The following is a 16,998-nucleotide window of genomic DNA, read 5'->3' as shown; positions in this document are numbered from 1 at the left end:
GTGCAAAAAAAATTCCTAATTTTAGCAAGATGGCGGCGTACGCCGGATCTATCCCTATAAATTCACACTCTCGTGATTCTTAGGTGATTTTTTTAGTATACAACACAGAACTTAATTATAAGTTTTAAAGACATAAATAGACTTGTCACAAGTCCCTTTCTTTAAATTAAAAAAATATATATATGAATGATGGGTTATACATCTTTGATTGCATGTTTCCTGTTGATAAAAAATCTACTAATTGTTGTGTTCTTTCACATTAGTTAGTGGTGAGTTTTCTGAGAGGTTAATTACATATAGGTTATGAGTCATATATGATACATGAAGAGGGGCTCGAACAGATCTAAGATGTAATAGTTCCTGTCGCACTGTGATAATTTTATATATTTTTGCAAAACAAACCTTCTTGCTATTCAAAAGTCAAGTAATGTTGCTTGTTCTTTAAAAATTAAGATGCTAAATTTCTGTACTGAATAAGAATAAAAGAATAAGTCTGAGAATCAAATATGAATAATTGGGGACCTGCAACATAATGGATTAACAATGTAACCTCATCTTCATATATCTAGTGTTTTACAAAACAGTAATAATTTCCTCATAAATCAAAGTAGAAAATGAAACCAATCTAAAGCCCCGGGTCCCTCCACAGAAACAATTTATGAAGAGTATTATTGCACATCAAAACACTGACGGGTTAAAGAAAATACAAAACGTGTACAAAATCTACAATACAATAAATACAAACAAAACTGTTTTATACATGTCCAAACATGTCTGAATTTGTAATTTTAGCAGGATGGCGGCGTGCGTCGGATCTGCCTCTATAAATCCGCACTCTCGTGAATCTTAGGTTTTACTGTTCCGCGGTTTCAGAGGACTTGCAGATTAAAACTGAAGACGGACGAACAGACGGGCGACATGATCTCTATATAACTTCCGCCTTGAGGTGTATAATAAAAACAAATAGGAGAACAAGCAGTGGTTGTTACAGCTATATTTTACATCGTACACATGCATCAGAGTGAACACTTACTTACTTGTGTAAGTTGAAAGCCTTATCTTCGCTATAAACATAATATCCATTTTCTGATTCGATATAATTATATTCATCCAATACCTTTTAAGCTCTGTTTTCCTGGATGTAAACTATACACCTTAAGAATCCAATAAGCTCTCACAAGAGTACTGTTCAGTTGAAAATCCATCCAAGGTTGGATCAGGGACTTAGACCCCTTTTTGTTAAACAATTTTTGTTGATTTCTTGCAAACATTCGTGCAATCTATAGTTGCATAGAATCCCTGTACATAATTTACCATTGTAGTTACAGAATATACCAATGTAGTAGAGAATCATGCAAGATTTGAGAAAAGCCTAATGAAATAATTTCTTTTTCCGGAATATAGAATTTTTAGTTGAGTTGACAAAACATAAAACCCAATACAACAAACAGGGGGTCCCGAGGGGAATTAACAACTGTTTCCTCTTTTCATATGAATACAACACTACTTTTATTTGTTTGTTTGTTTGTTGGGGTTTAACGTCCGAGCAGCAATATTTCAGCTATATTCAGACGATCAACACTACTTTTAAAATACTTATGAATAAAAATAATAATATCGCAGAAATTTAAAGAAAGGGTTACAACGTTCTCAAAATTAAGTATTAAATACAACTCTGAACTATAGTTATTTGTGAAGTTTTACCCCTCTCCCCAATTCATTTCTACAAAGATGTGAATCTCGACTAATATAGAACTGTGATAATGAACAGGGTATACACAAAGAAAGATAACTCTTACTTTTAAAATGCTTTGTCAGGCAGTACAAGGAGAACATAACAAATGTTTAAGGGCATTTAAAAAAATGCACATTTGAACAGAATTTTGAAAATCCACCTGCGCAAACGGAATAAAACTACTTGGGCTAAAAAAATACTGTCATCCAACCAGTTTTCGAACGACTTACAGTGAGACGATCGAGGAGTGCTTGCGGCTATATAAACAAACACGTTGTTTCATTGTTCATAGATGCTTATGCCATTGTTGTATTAATAAGGGATCATGAAAGGAACTGAAAAAATCAACTGGTGTTTGAATTGCTTTGCCTCAATACACACGCAGGAAATACATGTAGCACAGGATGTTATATTTTGAAAGCCGTCACTTTCAATATATGCATGTATTCAAAAGCCCTTAGTGACTTTTTCGTTGATAAAGATTTTGGTAAATATGCTATTCTGACCTACATGTTCATGTACATGTACATTGTACATGTATAGGTGCTTAATTATACGAGGGGCAAGGACAGTTTTTTTTATTCTTAATTTTTTTTTTTTTATCATTTAAATTTTTATTTCAATTTGTTTTATTAAAATTTAATTCAAATATCAACCTAAGAATCTTTTTGAAATATCTTGATGGCCGGGCCGTTTAAGTATGTGGAGACTGACATCTGAGGCACATGTACATGTTCACTGTCCTGGATCGATTCTAGTCTGCGTCACAGCCGGGCCGGGATGGTGACTTTCAAAGGTATAAAAGTTGCTTTCATGAACTGGGACAGCAACACTCTGGTATCGTATGTTAGGCTTGACTTTAGTCCCGGGCGATTTCTCCTGTATGATCCAGCACCCGCTACCATGGGTTCTTGCCCAAGAACTTGAAACTTAGAAGAATAGTACGACTGGCCTAAGTTTAGTTTAAACATATTTATTAAGCAATTTGCATATTTCAACATCAAACCAAAACAATGGAATGAAACGAACAATAGCAAATTAATCACAGGATTTAGAAACAAGACTTAAAGTCTAATATCAATCCGTCTCCTGAAATCATGAATAATAATTATATCATACACTGTATAACATAGCTCGAGGAAAAAGTGTTCTAGTGCTTAAAACGTGAATTTGTTGAGTTTGGTGCAAAGCGAAGAGGTTGATATTTAATGCTGTATGAATTAATTCAGGTCATAAGGAATTAATAAAATAATTCAAAAGAAGTAATTGTGTAATTTAGGTTGTCAGTTTGAATCGGCTGCTCTGTATCAAAAAGTTTTGAATCTTGGTAAACATTTCAACGTTATACTCATCAGACATCTCATCTGATCCAAATAGGAGAATATTTGAAGTTGATCAGGAAGTTGAAGAGCTGAGATATGTTGTCTTCTAAGCGATTGATATAATGGACAAAAGAGTAAGAAGTGGTTCGCTGATTCTATTTCGCCGCATTGGTATAATGGGGATGGAATCATGTTGTTGTCGAATAGATCTTTATTTAGCTCGCTACACTGAAGATGAAGTCTGGCATGTAGGATTTGACCTTTGCGTGATCCGCAATAGTAATACATTGGTTTTTTGACTACTTCATTTTCGAGATGCGTTTTGAAAATTTTTACTGATGGCGATGTCTTAATATCATTTGGTAATGTGTTCCATAATCGAATAGTGCTAGGTAGAAAATAATTAGAATATTGGTATGTTCTACAAATAAACTGATTGGATTAGGTCAGAATTACGAGTTGGGTAGTTATGGATTTGGTTTACTCTGTTAGGAATCAGAGTTTAAAGATAAGTCGGTGTCATATTGTTCAAAATCTTGTACATCAGTGTTTATTTGTGATTTTCTCGCCGAACACATAATTTCTGCCATCCAGTTTATATATATAAATTGTTAATTGATATTAATCTAGTACCCCCTGTTAATTGAAATGTATAACAATATACTCAATTCACTGGAAAAGAAAGAAATGTTTTGTATTTTGCGATTTCTCAAAGGCCTTTGATAAAGTATGGCATCGGGGGTTATTGCGTAAAATGAAATCATATGGCATACAAGGTAAACTTTTGGATTGGTTTCATAGCTATCTTAGAGATAGGAAACAACAGGTAATCATAAAGACTTCTTCGTCAGATCTTTGCAATACGTCGGCCGGAGTGCCGCAAGGCTCAGTATTAGACCCCTTTTATTCATAATTTATATAAATGACATAGCTGATAATCTATTTTCCCTTTGTAGGATTTTTGCTGATGATACATCCTTCGGCTACTCAAGCAACAACATAACAGAAATAAAGAATGTAATTGATCGCGATCTTTTATCGTTGGACAAATGATCAAAAACGTGGTTAATGGACTTTAACCCAAATAAAACAGAAATTATGATGTTTTCAAATATCGATCTTCCAACTATAAATTTCAGTCTGAACGGAAAAGGCATTCCGCTTAACAAAACTCATAAACATTTGGGAATTACTTTTAGTGACGACGCAAAATGGAACGAACACATAGAAAATCTAGCTACCTCGATTAGAAAGCATCTTAGTATTCTTCGAAAATTAAAATTCAAACTTTCTCGGAATCACTTAGAAAAACTATTCACAGTGTATATCCGACCTTTATTTGAATATGCCTCAGAAGTGTGGGATAATTGTTGGATAGTAAACACTCAAAAGCTGGAAGCTTTATAACTCGAAGCTGCTAGAATAATTACTGGCTTACCGATATTCACCAAATCGGAGCAAATATATCGAGAAATTGGATGGGGAAAAACTAGAAGATCGAAGAAAACGTAAAAAATTAAATTCATTTCATAAAATATATAATAAAATGGCTCCGGATTATTTACAAGATCTAATGCCACCGAAGATTCAATCTACTACAGTATACCCGCTTCGGAATGGTGAAAATATTATTGTTCCCTTTTGTAGGCTGTCGGTGACTCGTGAATCCTTTTTTCCATCAACAATAGTTGAATAGAACAAAGTAGATAGAACATTAAGGAAGATTCAGGCACCCAAACAATTCAAATCGTGTTTACTGAACACCAGTGATGAATTAACTGTTCCCAAACACTTTTGCTACGGCCCAAGAAATTTAAATATACTGATCACTCAACTTCGTAATTCTTCATACTTTTTAAACTTTGATTTGTATAGAGTCAATATTATACAAAGTCCATCGTGTCATTGTATTCATACGTACGAGACTGTCCACCATTCCTTTTTTGTATGCCCTCTTTATATCAATGCAAGAAACAAACTAATGAGCGACCTACAGTGGGTTCTTGAATTTTGCAATATAGACCTACATCTACTTGTTGGTCTTGCAGAAAATTTATCAGAAAAACAATATCAGGTTGTGTTGGACTGTGTATATTCCTTCGTTAAATGCACGAAAAGATTCCTTATTGCTTGAACTGAATTAGTACCTCTCCTGTAAATAGTTAGTAAACCATTCTAACAAATCATTGCAAATTCCAATAGTCTTTATTTTACAAATCAGTCCTCGAAGCCAAACCTCATCAAATGCCTTACTGACATCACAGAAGATAACTCTTACTTCCTTTCCTTGATCAAGTGCTCTTCCAAAGTCATTAGTTATACTTATCAATTGGTTGACGGCTGAATCTCCTGGTGTAAATCCAAACTGGTTACAAGTTATTATTTCATTTGACCGAAGATAGCTATATAGATGTTTGAAGACACATCTTTCCATGACTTTCCCAACGACACTTATCAAAGATATGGGTCGGTAATTGTTAATTTCATTTTGAGAACCCGATTTGAATACATTTGCCAGTTTCCAACTTGAAGGGAATCTACGTAAACGTAAAGACATGTTAAATAATTTGCTAAGGGGGTATTTCAAAACAGAAGATGATTCTTGTAGAATTCTTGGACTTATATTGTCAGGACCAACAGCTTTAGTTGACTTTTCTGGTCGCCTTGACTCATCGTCTGTCATGCTTATTCATACGACAAGGAAAGAAAAATTAAATTTCAATCCACTAAATGAATTTAAGACAGATAATAAGGAAAACATGTGGCATTTCTTTTTTGAAATTCAGATCCAAACAAATAACAACACATATTAGAACCAAACTTTCCTTTTAAAGGACGGATTGAACTAACATAATAAATGTTAGCCAATCGGCTTGGTTGTACTATATTGAAGCATCCAGATATAAACTATATATATATAGTCACAGAGCGACTATGATAGAAAGACACTCACTTTTAAATAAAATTATATGTCATTGGCCAATTTACTTCGACGAAGAATAGAAAAAAAGCGGGGGCATTACTAATTGAATACACAGTTTCTATGACTATGATCAGTAAATTTGACTTCACGGTAGAATGAATTTTGAGCAAATAACGAAGTCGCACGTAGGTTTTGAAAAAAAAAAAACAATGTCTTTCTACTTTCTCGTTTTTATGTAAACACTATGGATATTTATTTTTATGAAACGAAAAGAATTCTTATATCAAAACGCTATTATCTGACATTTCCTTTCCGTGCATATACATGTATGAAAGGTAATCTAGCAGAAAGTGAATGCAAGAAAATGCGCGAGTCGCGTGTTTTCGGTTCTCATTCGCCGTTGTGTACGATTCATTAATCTAATCTATTCGGTAGCACATCGGCGATTCTCTGGTTTATATCCTTCGTTAGGTACGGGTTCAATAGTGGCCAAGATGTTGAACAGTTGAACAGATATACATGTACGTGTAGTTCTAACCATATTGGCATTACATGAAAGAAAGTTTTGATCGGTCAAGTTTGATTTTATTTGACATGTACAAGTTGTGCACGGTGCATATGGAATCTCTAAGTATTGCACGTGCAGTCATTTAATTCACTTCCGTCTGCAACTTTTGAATTAAAACAATAATGAAGCGATGCTAATGAAGATATCAACGTTTCGGGTAACTGATAGAGATTTGACCAAATGGATAAGCATTCAGTTAAAATAGTTATAGGGGTACATGTATAGGGAGTGAGAAGTGCTCACAACACCTTACGGCTATATACACAGACACGTTGTTTCATTGTTTATAGATGATCATGTCTTTGTTGTATTAATAAGGGATCATGAAAGAAAATGAAAAGATCAACTGACGTTTGAATTGCTTTGCCTTAATACACAAATAGGAAATACATGTACACATGATGTTACACTTTGAAAGCCGTCACTTTCAATATATGCATGTATTCAAAAGCCATTTGTGACTTTTTTTGTAGATAAAATTTTTGGTATATATGCTATTCTGACCTACATGTTCATGTACATGTACATTGTACATGTATAGGTGCGTAATGATGTGAGGAACAGGGATAGTTTTTTCTTTATTTTTTCAAATTTTTATAATTTTTGGATCATTTAAATATGTTTTAAATTTATTTTATTAAAACTTAATTCAAATATCAACCTAAGAATTTTTTTGAAATATATGATGGCCGTGTACATGTTCACTGTCCAGGATCGATTCTAGTCTGCGTCACAGCCGGTATAACACAAAGGTATAAAAGTTGCTTTCATGATGAACTGTGACAGCAACACTGCTATCGTATGTTAGGCTTGACTTTAGTCCCGGGCGATTTCTCCTGTATGACCCAGCTCCCGCTACCATGGGTTCTCACCCAACTTAAAACTTACAAGAATAGTACGACTCGCCTTGACTCTTCGTTTGTCATGCTTATTCATAAAACAAGGAAAGAAAAATGAAATTTCAATCCACTAAATGGTTTACCACCTGCTGGCTAATATTTTGAAATGTTTTACCCTGACAAGTAGCGAGTAGCCCGTGGTAAAACAGTTATAAAATGGAAGTACTTTATTTCGATTCTTATAGATCACGATTCGTCCTTTTTAAGTCAATAATATTGTAAGCGACTTCTTGCACTCGTAATTTCAGTATTGTTGGTACCATACGTGCATTGCATGTACCTGTGCGGGTGTTCCTCAAAACATGAAGCAGGCGTGTAGCTGCCGTTAGGCAAAAAAGCTTTTGCCTGCACTTAATTTTGCCAATTTTTTTTTGAAATAAAATACATCCAGGAGAGGCATAAATGATGCTCTAAAACGCTATCTCCGCGGAGCTTCGGGGGGGGGACCTCCTACCAGGGCTCCGCCGTAATTTCGCCTACACTTCAATTTGGCCTCAGCTACGCGCCTGTGAAGGGTATAAAAATAGTGCGTTTTCGTTTTGTCTTTTTACAGACTAATGTTTTGTCAAAAGATATGAACTATAATTACTTATGTGACATCAGCTTCATATCTTCACCTACACTTAGAGATCGATGGTGAAGGAAAACTATTGACCAAACTATTCGACAAACGCGATGACTTTTCATTCTGTATTGTCAACTTTCCTTTCACCTGTGCAACACCCCTTTAGCACCTACGTATGGAGTTTTCATATCACAACTCATACGTTATGCCAGAGCCGGCCTTAATACGCCGATTTTTTGTAATGTGGTAGTCTTAGACTTCTTACTGTTAGGCTTCTGGAATAGGGTTACAATCAGCACTACAGAAATTTACGGTCATCGTGGTGAACTCGCGGATCGGTACGGTTTACCTTAGACTTTACTTTTTATGAGCAACTCGGTGGCTGTTCCTAGAATAGCAGAGGACGCTTACCCTACCGGTGCACCTGGTCCATGCTCCCAATTTTTAATTTAGTCCGAGTTGATCATTTTATGTATTATTTTGGTTATTTTATGTTCTTTGTTATGTGTGTCTGTATTCCATATCTGGTCTTTGTCCCTGAATTACATTCTTTTGATTTCCGTTAGAATGTTGGTTCCCCTGATTACTCTTAAAATTTCAATGGAAACCCTGAAATGACTGAATAGTTTCGTTAACATACTATAAAAATAAATATGCTTTAATTTTCGTTTTATTTACTAATTTGTTGAGCAATACTGAGCTTGATGTCATGAAAACCCAGGCTTGGTAATATCTAATTGGGATTACTGCAGGGTCAAAGGTTGATCGTATACAATATTTGTTTTTCTTTAAATGATATTAAACATCTCACAACTTTCCAACTGCCATTTTTCATTTATAAACATTGCCCCAGTTCATGACAATGCATAGTTTCCATGTACATTTGGACATTCATTGTTTCTGTTGGTACGATATTGCAGGTTCCTGACACGTGGCACTCTAATTGAATTAAGCGTGGCAAGACAATTTTGAGGGGAAAATTTGTGATAAATCAATTAAATTTCATTCGTTATTTTTCGTGTTGAATTCAGAATTATTGCTCATTATCATTTAGCTTCATTTATGTGATATAAAAATAGACATGTATTGTACATGTACACCGTTCGCTGTTTCTGCCTCCATTTACATTGCATCGTAGTGACGAATCCACGTAGTTAGGGCGGGGTAAGTCCCATTTCAAATCTCTGTATACGCCTCTTCTACATGTACATGCCCGAAGAATAAGCGAAGTTTTGATATCACTTTATCCGGAGTTCATACCTTTGACCTTTTACCTTACGGGTAACTACAATATAAACGTTTATTATTTAAAAAATGTATAGCGTAACCTGAGGCAGAATTTAAATGAGATTAGTGTATATTTGCATTTATTTTAACAGCTGATGTCTGCCCGTTCGCCCACACAAAATATTTTTATAGCAACATTTCAACTTCTCGTGGTTTAATCCTGGGATGACGTTTTTCTTTATTATTTTGATGTATATTCATTTCTATTCTAGATTTCCTACGTTATAAAGCGAAATCACGGGATTCCAAACAGGATTCGAACAGTAATTAAAAAGAGCATTATCTAAGGATAACTTAGTAAACTCAGAGAGGCCCCGACAACCAAAGTAAAAAAAAATCCACGATCATAACAGAATGAAGACATTTTTTAGAATAGATGTACGAATACCGAATGAAGTCGTTACATTTGTTACTTCGATGATCTGGGAAAAGATTGAAAGCCAAGTCAGAATATGCTTTACTAGCTACGCTTGAACGAACTCAAGCTTTGCATTCTGGTGAACAAATTTACACCGAGGCATATGTATTAAAATAACTTAATTACTGGATATCCGCTTCTTGACTGAGTCACCGAAATCTGTAAAAGTCCAACCATTAAACATTAACCACATGTGTCAAACCTATCAGGATTATAACTGGCAACAGACATAGCAACACCATCAATGAACATTTTATGCATCTTGTTTCTGGTTTAAGAATGTCACTAAAACCTTGTTCTAATATTTGTAACCCTCACCTATGAATGATTTGGTCGTCAAGATCTTCTACCTCGGCCAACGACACTTATAGAGATCAAGTTTGATGAAATAAATGAAAGATAAAATGAAAATGTTTATGTATATGAACAAATTCATCATTTTTCTGGCGTATGTCATGATAAAAGGTGGAATTTTGTGCTATTCTGATAAAGCTGAAATTGTATATAAATGGGTTAATTTGGATTTTGAATGGCAGTCGGAGGACCATAAAAACAACGCTTTAAACAACAAAACATTCATTCCGGAAAACAACTTGATGACGGGTATCAAAGTATACAATAATCGTGTTTTTGTAACTGTTCCAAGATGGCGCCTTGGCGTTCCCGCCACATTAAATGAAGTTGTGCGTTCTACAGCTGGTAATGATATTTTGAGACCTTATCCCAGCTGGAGTTGGCAAACGGTCGGGAAATGTTCAGTATTCCAGTATATTCAAAGTATGGAAATCGACATCAATACTGGATATATGTGGATTATTGACACTGGAAGTATAAACACTGCAGATACTTCCGGTAGGCGATCTCTGTGCCCTGCAAAATTATTGATTTATAACATAAAGAAAGAAGAGGTAGTTAGAAGGCATAATTTTCCCGATAACATTGTTTCGAAGGACACTAACTTTTTGAATGACATTGTCATCGATTATAGAAATGGGAAAGCAGCGTTTGCGTATATATCTGATGCCGGACCGGTTCCAAAAATTGTAGTCTACGATTTTGAAAGAGACGAATCGTATTACTTTCAGCATAAAACAATGGAATCTAAGAAGCCTTACCAAATTCGCCAAGGAGGAAAACTGTTTAGTACAAACGTGCCGATTGATGGTATTGCAATGTCGCCTGATTTTTCTCGTGTGTTCTTTTCTACTATTACTGGCAAAGAGCTATATGCAATCCCTACCTTTGTCCTGAGGAACCGCGAAGAAACGTTTTCTAAAAATGTGATTGAAGCAGGTAAAATTTAAAATGTAATGAAAACATCTACACGATGATGCAGATAATAAATAATTCCGCTGGTTAAAATATTTCTTAGTTTTGGCGATTGCTACGGAGTTTATGGCGATAGAATTTGCTTTCATTACATGCTTATAGAGACTACGACACTTGCAATATATGCATTTTATGATAGATGTAGAGGATATACCAACCTGGTAGTTGAAGTTTCGGGAGAAAACTACCGTACTTTGTCCCACAGTGAACTGTTTTAACGCGCATGAGATACATGTACATGTATACATGTTTACTGTGAAACCTGTCTTAACCCAACCACACTACGATCTTTAAAATTGGTTCTGTTTAGATTGGACTGGTGTTCAGTTAACCCAGGTTTAAAATACTTATGAAGTGTAACTGTTGGTAAGAATCAGGCAAAATGGAAAAAAATCAGAAACATGCACGTCAAAACTCCACTCATCTGAATGTAATATCAACAGATATTTTCTCTGTTTGAAAAGACCATTATCTGATCTCTGCATTACTGGCTTTGCTCAGAAATCTTTTAATAGAATGTAAGAAAAATGAGGTTTTTTAACAGAGTTATCGGCCCTTGAAATTTTCATTTTCAGTGCATTTCAATGAAATTATAACTCAATGGCCAGGCATGATGTGGAATTTTTTTCTGTTTTTCTTGATTCTGATGGGGCAAATAGTCAAAATACACTATTTAAATGATTTTTTTATACCATGTTTCACCTACTGCCCGACTTTTACATGGACTGACTTTTAAGAATTAATTTATGGGGAAATTGGTACATGTTAATGAAAAAAAAAGTATCTGGTTCAGAGACGTTTTCAGATTATTCGGTGTTAGCTTTAGACAGATTTCACCGTACAACCATCAGATATGGGCGAAATGTTCCGCTCTTCTTTGCTTGTTTTTTATTGGGTAGTCAGTATTGCTTAAAGTGTAATATTTTACACTTAACCAACCCTAATTGTTCAATTTACAACTGAAATACATGTACCATTTCAGGAGTTAAGATGTCCAGATCTGATGGAATGATTTTCAGCCAGAATGCCCTTTATATGAGCTCTCTGAACTCTGGATCAGTGTATCGACGGAGTCTATCGAACCTAATAACAGTCCAAAATGATACGGAATTGTTTACCAGCACCGAACCGGAAATGAACTGGGTTGACACTTTCGCAATCGACGAAAAGGGAGATCTCTGGTTTACAGTAAATAATATCAATTTATTTTTTTCTGGTGCAATGAACTTTAGTGATAATTCTGGAGAAAATATGTTCATTTGGAAAGCAGCCATTGACGAAGCGGGTTATTTGGCCGATGCTCCTCACAAGACCTTGACCAACTCGGCTATGAACTTATCGATTGGGAACGACGCCTTTATTCTTATACTGACTACAATGATATTTATGCATGAAATTATAACTTAATACCTGTAGTTTTTACCAACACATGCATGAGAAAAGCGGAACAATCCTTGTTCGTAAGTTGTTCCTATTCAACATTTGAACGTACATGTACAAATTGTTTATTGTACATGGCATTGTAGTTCATGTAACAAACTTATAAAAATATACGTTTTATTAAATTTCAAATTTTCAGGCAAAATTTTGAAATGCAGTTTCATACTTTGTTTAAGGCTTTAATTATAATGTTGTACAGCCCCGTGCAGGCCCGGGTGTTAAAAGAATAGGCCTGCAGCAGCGCTAAGCTTGTTGTATAAGGCGACTAAATAGTGCTCAGAAACCTAGCTGGGGGCTAGGCGCTCTGCCCACAGAGCAACTGGGATGTGTGCCCCAGGTGGTGGAATGGGGTACCCCTGGCGTGTTGCATGCTGGGGTTGTCAGGCTATAATACGGAAAACCTGACCGCAAACCATAGTGGTGCACCGTGTTGGGAAAGATGCCACGTTCCTCGCACGTTAAAGAACCCTGCTGTGGTATTCGATAGGAGTAGGAACCTTTGCGCTCCGCCACAGGAGGCTAAATTGCCCGACCTTACCCATCCCCCCTTTTTCCAGTGGCAATCAAAATTTGTCGACCCTATTATCCTTGTGACCCATCCCTTTTTTTATTTCATGTTCATTTTATCATCCATTTCATGTTCATTGTCTGAATATAGCTGAAATATTGCTGCTCGGACGTTAAACCCCAACAAAAAAAATAATGTTGTACAAGAAAACTTATCGTACAATGTGAAGTGAAACCTATCGAAATCAAATCTCGTTTTGGAAGTTGAAATTGGTTGTGTTTAGACAGGTGTTTGGTTTACCAAGGTATAGAATACATTTGAATGGATATAACAGGACTTAAGTGTCTGGTTTAGACAAGTTATAGGATCATTCGGAGTCCGTTATATATTGTAAAAAAATATTTTGCGGTATTATTTTTCGCTGTTTTTGTCCACCGTGAAAGTAGGCGAAAATTAATACGTTTACAACATATTATACATACATAAAATTTGATTTGTAGTCATCTGAAACAAGTATCAAACCTTATTGTCGAGACATCATCGAAAAGCCTCAGGTATTCTCTTTTTATTTTATTTATCCGTTATAAAATGACTTATCATCACACTTGTTTTGATATTAAGGCGGTAGATCTGGGGTAAAGGACATAACTCATGACATCAGTGATATGTTTGTATTATATTCAATTTCACTAAAGCCTCTCAAGCTTTCGTTTGAAACAGAATAAAGTGAATTAGATGCTTACATAAGGTCTCAGTATCGTATTAATTTTCCCATAGACTTCTATAGTGAAGTGCATATTTTTAGGATTTTTTAAAAAATATGTAAATTGATTCAATAAAACTTTCACTTATGTAGCATTTCTAAGGACATGTGAAAAAATAATTTCCCGCAAAGAAAATAGGGTGAGTCCACGAAGATTGGACAGAAAAGTAGTCTTGAACTATAAATAGCCATTTTCCCTACTTTCACTTTCGTTTTGCACTCACCAAACCAACCTTTTCAGTGGAACATTTTTATGATATTATGTTAGATTTTCTTTTAAAAAAGTTCTTCATCTTACAGTGTGATGTTTGCTCTATTTTTTAAGTCATTGTTCATGTCTTTTGACAAAACATTAGTTTGTAGAGAGGCAAAAAGAAAATGCACTATATTTTTATGGCATCCATGTTTTGACGTACACCCGCTCAGGGATATGCAATACGATACTGGTACCATAAGATTGATGTGAAATGCTGAATACAAACGTTCCAAATGAGTTGTGTCCCTTACCCTAGGTCTACCTCCTTAAGTACAATGGCTATATACCTTACATAAATGTATACACGTAGTGTATTCTAATAAAATGTCTTTTTATTAACCACTTATATCATTAATGGATGCAAGGTATTCTGTTCCTTCCTTATTAAATGTTTGTACAAGAATAATCAAGGGAACCAAGGTTATAGCGGTAATCAAAAGGATGTAATCCAAGGACAAAGACCAGACATGGAAAAAAAACCAGACATACACAACAAAGAACATAGAGTAACTTAAATTATACATACAAAGTAACCAAAGCAAATGAGCTACTCGGACTACACTAAAAAATGGGAGCATGGACTAGGTGCATAATCTCATAACTAAGATTTTTGGTAAAAGAGACGGCTTTAGTTTAAAATTATAACTTTTTCATCTTTGTGCAGCAATATACAAAATGTACCTTCATCTCCTGTATATGATATTTATATTCATTCGCCACACTATAGCAAAGACTTACTACTCTGAATTGCTGATTGCCATAAATGTCTGCGTGAGAAGACTCTTGAATCAGTTTTATGAGGAAATGCGTCTCAAAGGTCCCTTACCAAATTCCAATTCTGATATCAGTCCTTTGTTGAAAAATATTCTGTTTCTTATTAAAGAATAAGTAATGATTGCTTTTTATTCTTTGTACTGATATGCACACTGATTTACCGATTATGACACTATAGCATGCAAATGCTATTTAATGACCACCGGTATATTTAAGCCGCAATGGATGAAGGGAGGTTTGACGCGCTGTAAAACCTATATTTAACCCATCATTTCGTTTGAAATGCCTGTACCAAGGCAAGACCATTGCTGTACCAGCTACTCCGGTTATTATGTTATATCTATATTGTCCGTTTTATTTTGGACTTAACATGATTATGGATCAGATTAGAGTTCGATAATTTTGTTGTTACTCATATTCAACAACTGTATACAAATATTTCTTGAAATCTGTTTTGGTGGACTTTGGAAAATATGTTTGACAAGCAAATAAATGGTGTACTCCATTGGTCTATAGAATTCATCTTATTGAAGATACCATTTTCAGCTTGAACAAAAAGACTGCTCCCTTAATGTAACAAAAAGTTTTAGTGCTTTGATTAACAGCATCATTCAATTATAAAATTCATAGGTCCGTGTACTTACTACCAAACTTTTTTCTTTAATATTATTTTGTGTTACATTAAAATGAAATATTTGAATAAATACTTAAAACTTGCATTGCTCTCAATAGTTTGTGTACATATAGGTACAGATATGCTCCAGTTATAATGATTATCGAATTGTATGCCTGATAGTGTTTGGCCTCAGGATTACAGTATTAGGATATTACATGATTGTGTTTCTAATTTGCACTTCAAACTGTGGTTTATAGATGAAAAGTTGGGTAGGTGGTCTGATACAATATCAGAGGTCCCTAATGTACAGTAAGATAATACTAACACGCAGCCTGTCCTAGGTATGTATATCCCTATATGTATCAGTCAATTCATCTATGACATGTATTGTATTTCGCTTTAAAGTTTTAGGTTATTATTCTATTTGTTCCTAAATTGGGATATTTTCCATAAATGTCACATAAATAACCCTTATACCTAACCAAAAAACAAACAAACATACAAACAAACAAACAGAAACAAAATAAAACAAAACAAAACAAAAAAGAAAAAAAACACAAAACATTAGGAAAAACAATCAAAAATAAATCAACACAAAGAAAACAAAAATGGTTCTACAAAAACATGTTAATGAATTTTACCACGTATGGATAAGCTGTTTGACCTTTTTATCTGTCAAATAATACTTATTATTGTACAAATTGTAATGTTTGTGCAGTTTACATGTTATCGTATTCGTTGAAGACAACATAAATGTAGAAAATGCTAAGTTCAATTGACTGGTATGTATGTTTTGTATTGCTGCGTTTTAGTAATGGTGTCGGGTCTTTTATCCTCATTATAGTCTTCGTGATTAATTACCTTAATTTATATCGTTTTTTTTCCATAGATATTTTGATTGAATAAAAAAGAAAATGTTCGGAAGTTCTGTGTCTCTCCCGCACACACACACACACACACACACACACACACACACACACACACACACACACATATATTTCTTTATAAGCAAAATATAGCCATTATTAGGATAATAAATGTCTTAACAAAATGAAAATTTTCTAAATAAAAAATAATCAAGAGAACTTTTCAAACTAATGTATTCCAGTGACAAACACTAAAGAGGGATGATAGACATGCACACCAAAGATAATTAAATAACCAAGATAACACGTACAAAGAAACAACAGTAAATGACCGACCTGGACATGACTAAAACTGTGAGTATGGACAAGATACACCGATAGTTTCTTAAACACCCACAGAGTTGCTCAAAAATAGTCACTTACCGGTAAAAATTAACGGAAGATTTATCACGGGATTAAAATTTCCTTTAAAGTATTTATCAAACAATGACAAACAATAATACGATTTTAACATGAAGAGTGAATCTTTGTAACATACCATAATTGTAATTTGCTATGAAAATAATGTTAAAAGCGCTTTTACCTCGGTTTTATTTTGCGTTTATTCTGTATTTTGTTTGTTTTTGTTTGTTTTTTTTTTGGTGAAAAAAATTAAATCTGTAAATTTAAATTCGAATTGAGACTCTTTCTTATCATTAGATTTTGCTCAAATAAAGCAATATATTTGGT

The 16,998-nt window shown here is 34.5% G+C and overlaps 1 protein-coding gene across 1 annotated transcript; it reads left to right on the top strand.

Moving 5' to 3' along the window:
- Positions 1–10,150: 10,150 nt before the first annotated feature.
- On the top strand, positions 10,151–12,610 carry LOC148601853 (protein yellow-like). The gene is made up of 2 exons (XM_088554439.1): positions 10,151–11,010; positions 12,029–12,610. The coding sequence occupies exons 1-2, from the start codon at positions 10,173–10,175 to the stop codon at positions 12,451–12,453; spliced, it is 1,263 nt and encodes a 420-aa protein (XP_088410565.1). The 5' UTR covers positions 10,151–10,172; the 3' UTR covers positions 12,454–12,610.
- The last annotated feature ends 4,388 nt before the right edge of the window (positions 12,611–16,998 follow it).

This window comes from Perna viridis, chromosome 12, assembly GCF_037379345.1.
Source record: "Perna viridis isolate PV_CMFRI_1.1 ecotype Kerala chromosome 12, ASM3737934v1, whole genome shotgun sequence".
In the NCBI taxonomy this organism is placed as follows: domain Eukaryota; kingdom Metazoa; phylum Mollusca; class Bivalvia; order Mytilida; family Mytilidae; genus Perna; species Perna viridis.
This window is presented reverse-complemented; position numbering and strand designations above follow the sequence as displayed.

What these genes read in the sequence shown, in the direction of transcription:
- LOC148601853 (XM_088554439.1), top strand. Translation starts at nt 10,173, where the DNA reads ATGATAAAAGGTGGAATTTTGTGCTATTCTGATAAAGCTGAAATTGTA. An exon ending in TAAAAATGTGATTGAAGCAG is followed by an intron (nt 11,011 to 12,028) that starts GTAAAATTTAAA and finishes GTACCATTTCAG; the next exon opens with GAGTTAAGATGTCCAGATCT.